The sequence below is a fragment of the Aplysia californica genome, unplaced genomic scaffold (assembly GCF_000002075.1).
Source record: "Aplysia californica isolate F4 #8 unplaced genomic scaffold, AplCal3.0 scaffold00113, whole genome shotgun sequence".
NCBI lineage: Eukaryota > Metazoa > Mollusca > Gastropoda > Aplysiida > Aplysiidae > Aplysia > Aplysia californica.
In genome coordinates, this window is record NW_004797383.1 from 324,221 (window position 1) to 330,220 (window position 6,000).

The 6,000-nt window shown below is 38.5% G+C and overlaps 1 protein-coding gene across 2 annotated transcripts in view; it reads left to right on the forward strand.

Annotated features, from left to right (window-relative positions):
• Positions 1-6,000, forward strand: part of LOC101853778 (brefeldin A-inhibited guanine nucleotide-exchange protein 1) — a 45,136-nt gene that overhangs the window by 16,734 nt on the left and 22,402 nt on the right. For both annotated transcript variants that reach the window (XM_005095772.3, XM_005095773.3), the window contains exons 13-18: positions 158-280; positions 1,324-1,449; positions 2,451-2,667; positions 3,513-3,624; positions 4,356-4,390; positions 5,557-5,727. In XM_005095772.3, the coding sequence (XP_005095829.1) occupies positions 158-280; positions 1,324-1,449; positions 2,451-2,667; positions 3,513-3,624; positions 4,356-4,390; positions 5,557-5,727 (784 nt within the window). The remainder of the gene's footprint in view (positions 1-157; positions 281-1,323; positions 1,450-2,450; positions 2,668-3,512; positions 3,625-4,355; positions 4,391-5,556; positions 5,728-6,000) is intronic.

The window sequence follows — 6,000 nt, forward strand, 5'->3', positions numbered from 1 at the left end:
CTCTCCCTCTCCCTCTCCCTCTCCCTCTCCCTCCGCCTCCTTTACATTTTTAAAAACGATTTGTAATTCGATCATAAATATGTATCTATCATATCATGATGTTAGTTGATGTATTTCACTTAGATTACATTTTTTTCCCCCCTCTTGATCCTGTCAGATGCTCAAAGTGTTGTAGACATTTATCTCAACTATGACTGTGATCTGGCCTTGGCCAACATTTTCGAGCGACTCATCGGTGACCTCTCCAAGATCGCTCAGGGCAGACAGGCACTGGAACTAGGTATGCTGTACTTTTTTGTTTTAGTAGAGGTTTTACGGTACTCGCAACTGCATAAGGCCATATGAGCGCCATGAGATCGGAGGTGTTACAAGAGAGTAACAAACATAAAAAAGAAGAAGGGGAGATAAGGATGATAGATGTTTGATAGGAAAGAAGAAGCAAACCAGTCTAGAGCACCTGCCAATCATCCACATGCTGTATTTTGTGGTGCTCACAGGCCCTAAGGGAAGTCTTGTGGCCTATGGGAAAAGGGAGGCGGTTGATGACTTTCCGTTCTCTGGGGAAAAAAAAAAGCTTCATGCCATGATAAGTGTCCAGGGAATTGGCATGCAGAAGTTTGAGCCTTGATTGGAATGGATACAAAACTATATAAAACTGTCTATTTGACTTACTTTGTGTACGTAAAATAACCAACTTCTCGTATGTTTTAACACTGTCACGGATATAAAATTAATTCAGTTGAGCATGCTTTATTGGCCATCTCTCTAAGATCTCTCACCTCTACAAATAACTACTTCTCATTTCTCGGGTTGTGTTTTTTGAAAATATTATACTGACACTGTCCAAGATGTATACCTGTCTAAGACAATTGAAGACTACCGGGGCAAAACGACAGTAGTCACAAACTAAAAACTGTGAGGGTACCAATTTTAAACGCTTGTTGACTCAAAACTGTATTTCTGTTCAACTGTTGGTTGATTAATGTTGTTTGATTTACCTTTCAACGACACTTAACAATAAACCGCCAGTCAAACAAATATGAAGTTCTGAGTCCGCAAGCTTTTAAAATTGACACCTTCATAATTTCCAGTTTGTGACTACTGTCGTTTTCCCCCTGCACACTTCAGTTACCTTTCTCCTCTACAATGGGTGGTTGTCTTCGACAATTTCATCTGTAACTTATATTTATATAACTTTTTATATTCTGTGATATTTGTTACAGCCATGTGAAGAGTGCTACATGAAGTTAGGCCTAAAGGTGTTGAAAACAATAAAGTAACAGCAACCTTGACTGTGTGTATGTTTTTGATGCTCCCCCTCAGGTGCGACCCCGAACCAAGAGAAGAGCATGCGCATCAAAGGCCTCCAGTGCCTCGTCTCTATACTCAAGTGCATGGTGGAGTGGAGCAAGGACCTGTACATTAACCCACATTCCCAATCAAATCTCGGTGAGAATACTCTCTGTTTCAGCTGTCTTGACTGTTGACGAATGTTCGTCTTTAAAAAAATGTACATCTTGCTGAAAGAAACCTTTGACTTTGGACCCGTTTCATGTCATATGTTTTGTGCTAGGTTTATAAGAATGTGCATGACTTTGTTCTTGTGAATGCAATTTACTGATATTATTTTTAATGTTTGATTTTGTGTGATAATGCTGGTGGTTTAAAAGAACTTTTAAGTACTTTTCAACATGTTTTTATTGTGATTTAAGTCCTCTTTCTGGACATTTTCCTTTGTTGTATGATTAAGTGATTAAGTGTCTGAGAACTGCTGTTTGCATGTGGTAAAAAGCTGCTGGACTGGTAATTTCCACATCTTTCCTGAGTCCCTTTTATGTTTATTTCATTGTCTTTCTTTTCTGAGTACCTTAATCAGTGGATTCACCAATCTCTATTCTCTAAATAAAGTAAAAGGTAGTCTATTTGTTTTCAAAATTCACATTGCCCTTTTTTTTAAAGGTGTCTGAAACAGACCCCTCTGCCTGTTTTAAGTGGAAAGAAAATTATTGTTTTTATGATTTCATTCCTCAAAGATGATAAAATGTTATCAATGAGCTGTGTTAGTAAATACTCTTATTCTCCAAAGATTGAGACATGAGACATTTGATTAAGTGTCTGAGAACTGCAGTTTGCATCTGGTAAAAAGCTGATGGACTGGTAGTTTTCTCATCTTTCCCGAGTCCCTTTTATATTTATTCATCATCTTTCTTTTTAAAGTATCATTTATCACTTGATTCATCAATCTCTATTAAGTAAGGTAAATGGTAATTTAATTTTTTTTTCAAAATTCATATTGCCCTTTTAAAAAAAATAAAGATGTCTGAAACAGACCAGACCCCTCCACCTGTTTTGAGTGGAAAGAAAATTGTTTTTATTATTGTTATTATTATTATTATTATTATTATTATTTTTATTAATTTATTCACCTCCCCCGACCGCTTTGCCCACAGGCCAGGACAGCAAGCCGTACACGGAGACGGACAACGACTCTGGCAGCGGCACGATGACCAGCTACGGGAGCACCAACTCGCTGAGCTCCAACAGCTCGGCCCACACCTCGGGCAACACGCCCGGCGCCACCACCCCGGGCCAGGCGCCCACCGACAACCCAGAGCAGTTTGAGGTTCTCAAGCAGCAGAAGGAAGTGATTGAGATCGGCATTGAGCTGTGAGTGAATTGTGTTATTGTGGTGTGGCGTGTTGTCAGTATACTTGTGGCGTGTTGTCAGTAAACTTGCGACGTGTTGTTAATGAGCTGTGAGTAAATGGTGTTATTCCTCAAAGATTGAGACATTTTAAATGTTATCAGTGATCTAAGATTGAATTGTGCTTTTCCTCAAAGTTTGTAAAAGGTTGTCATTGAGCTGTGAGTGAATGATCATGTCTCTCAAAGATTGTAAAATTTTATGAAAAATATCTGGAGATGGCATTTAGCCTGTGAGTGAATGGTTTTGCTCCTCAAAGAATGTAAAATGTTTTCAGTGATCTCTGAGTGAATTTTGTTATTCCTCAAAGATTGTACAGTGTTATTAAACGTTATTTTGTACTTTTTTTTTAGCTTCCCTAAAATAGGTGAATACGACAGGGAAGAACAGCAGAGTTGTTTTAAAAAAATAGTTGCACCCCCCCAGCTCCAATCAATTTAAAGTTGCATAATATTTTAAAGGGAGAAAAATAACTAGGTTCATCTGGAAAAGAACAGAACATTTTACTTAATTTTTATATTGTAAGGGTTCAAACTTTAACACTGCAGTCTTCAGATTTGATGGCTGTTTTCTCATAATATAGACACATTCATATTCATTCATTTGTTGAAGGGTGCTCTTGTGTCGTTTACTCCTTCTTTCCTATCAAACATCTATCATCCTTATCTCTCCTCTTTCTTTTTTGTGATTGTTACTCTCTTGTAGCACCTCTAATCTTCTGCACTTATGTGACATAACTGTGTTGCAAGGGCTGTCAAACGCTTACTAAAATGTTAAAAAGAAACGTTCATTCATCTTTCCATGAAAGGTTCAACAAGAAGCCACTGAAAGGTGTGCAGTATCTACAGGAGCAGGAGATGCTGGGACGTCTGCCAGAGGATATCGCAGAGTTCTTCCATTCGGAAGATAGGCTGGACAAGGTGAGAGCAGTTGGCTGTTATTGTGGGGAACTTTATTGTTGTACGTGTATGTGTGTGTGTGTGCTTGTGGGAGGGTTAGGCTGGACAAGGTGAGATCATTTGACGGGTATTGTGGGAAACTTTCTTGTACGTGTGTGGGTGTGTTTGCTTATGGGAGGGTTTTGCATTTGTGGTTCTGCTTGTGTACTTTTTATTATCTTCCAATTTTTTTGTAGCTTGTATTCATTATCTTCAGAAAAAGTTGATGTGGCAAAGCAAAGAGCAAAGTTCTGTATATTAATGAGTTGTAAGTTTGAAAAGAGGTTTTACAAAATTATTGTTCTTTTATAAATGTTCTTGTGTAGGGTTTCTTAGCTGGTAGGCTGGGAAATGCCTTTGTAGGTTGCAAACTATAAAGTATGATGGTTCATACTCTTTACTCATTTCTTCGTATATCTGATTTTTTATATTATATTAGTTTGAGAGACCCTTGTTTTCCTTTTTTGTCTTTAAGTTTTCATTTGTAAGAGCCTAAGCTAAATGTTGTGATTTATATGCATGTAGTTTCCTTTACATTCTCTTTATACAACTTTCAAGATAAGTGATTATAAAATCTTCTCTTGATAATTTGTTATACTAAGCACCTAGTAAGGTTTCTTTTTTTTTCTTTCTTTCTTTCTTTCTTTCTTTTTTTAAAAAAGAAAGTGTATCTTTAAAGCTTTTGGTGACCCAATTTTTACCCTGTTTTTCAGACTGTTGTAGGCGATTTCTTGGGGGAGAATGAGAAGTAAGTGCACCCGTAAAGATGTTTCTTTTATAGTTAGAACAGTCTTAACCTCTTCAATGTAGTTGTTTGTTCCAGTAAATATGATGGTTATTTTCTGGAATGTTTGAGGGTTTTTCACGCCATCAAAGTTTTTGGACGAACATTTAGACAAGTGCTCCAATTTATGCATGGGATGTGAGGATTTAATAAAGTTGTGAAGGGGATTAACCCTTTGCAGTCACATAGCCAGCAGTAAAAAATACCCCTTCTGGTCACCGAGCCAGGAGAGTGACTGCAACGGACTTCTTGGGCCTGTACCGGAATGGATAGTTTTCATCGACGCATTATTGCACCAAGTGACCACAAAGTGTTAAGTTCAAATTTTATCTTTTGAGTTTGGAGTACTGAACGAAACACTGGGAAGAGACGTATAAGGAAGGGAATTGTTGTTTCGTAAAAGAGAGAATATTTTTTAATGAACTGGAAGATTTTCTTTTTGAGTTATCGTGTACTCATCTATGTTTATTGTAATTTATTGTCCATTGCACATAAAACATTTTTTTTTCAGTTTTCGTACTTAATATGAAGGAGTCCTTGTCGTAGCATAAATGATGGGTGGTTTGGGGGGCGCTGTTGGTAGGTCCTTCTTCTTTTCTTTCTCTTTGGTGTTTCTGTGTCTGTCTGTCTTAATGGGTGGTTGACGGGTGCTCTGGTGAGGTTTGCTTCTTCTTTCCTATCAAACATCTATGGTCCTTATCTCCCCTCCTTCTTTTTTGTGTATGTTACTCTCTTGTAGCACCTCCAATCTTCTGGCGCTGATATGACCTTATGCAGTTGCGAGCGCCGTAAAACCTTTACTAAAACTAAAACTAACTGTCTTACCACTATTTCCCAGCTTTTATTGACCGTTATTGTGTTGATGAGCTGCTCTGTACTCAAACAGACACAAGCGATTGGTTGGCAGGTGCTCTGATGTGGTTTACTCCTTCTTTCCCATCAAACATCTATCGTTCTGCTCTTCCCTCCTTCTTTTTTGTGTTTCTTACTCTCTTGTAACCCCTCCAATCTTTGGCGCTTATATATGACCTTATTGTGTTGCAAGTGCTGTAAACCTCTTACTTAAACGAAAGACACAAACGATGGAATGGTAAATATATCATTCTATTATATGCTTGTTTTGCTCACAGACTTCACAAGGAGGTGATGTACGCCTACATCGACCAGATGAACTTCATCGAGATGGACATCGTCTCCGCCCTGAGGAAGTTCCTGGAAGGTTTCCGTCTGCCGGGAGAGTCGCAGAAAATTGACAGACTCATGGAAAAATTTGCCTCCAGATATTATGAATGCAACCAAGCGTAAGTACTGTAGAAAGATGAGGTGTCAGTTTTGTTCCGAGACCCGGCGAATGTGTTTGTTGTTACTGAATCAGATTGCTGGTGGATGTTCTTGTGTGGTCTCCTCATTCTTCTTTTGTTAGTGCATGGTGTTTTCCTAATCTGTCCGTGGTGAAATGTGGGTATTGTTGTGTTAACTCCCCGTGAATGAGAATTCTATGACATGCTGTGGGCACGCTTGGATTTTGAATTTATGGAGTCTCTTTTTGTCTCTCTTCCTCTCTCTGCCCCCCC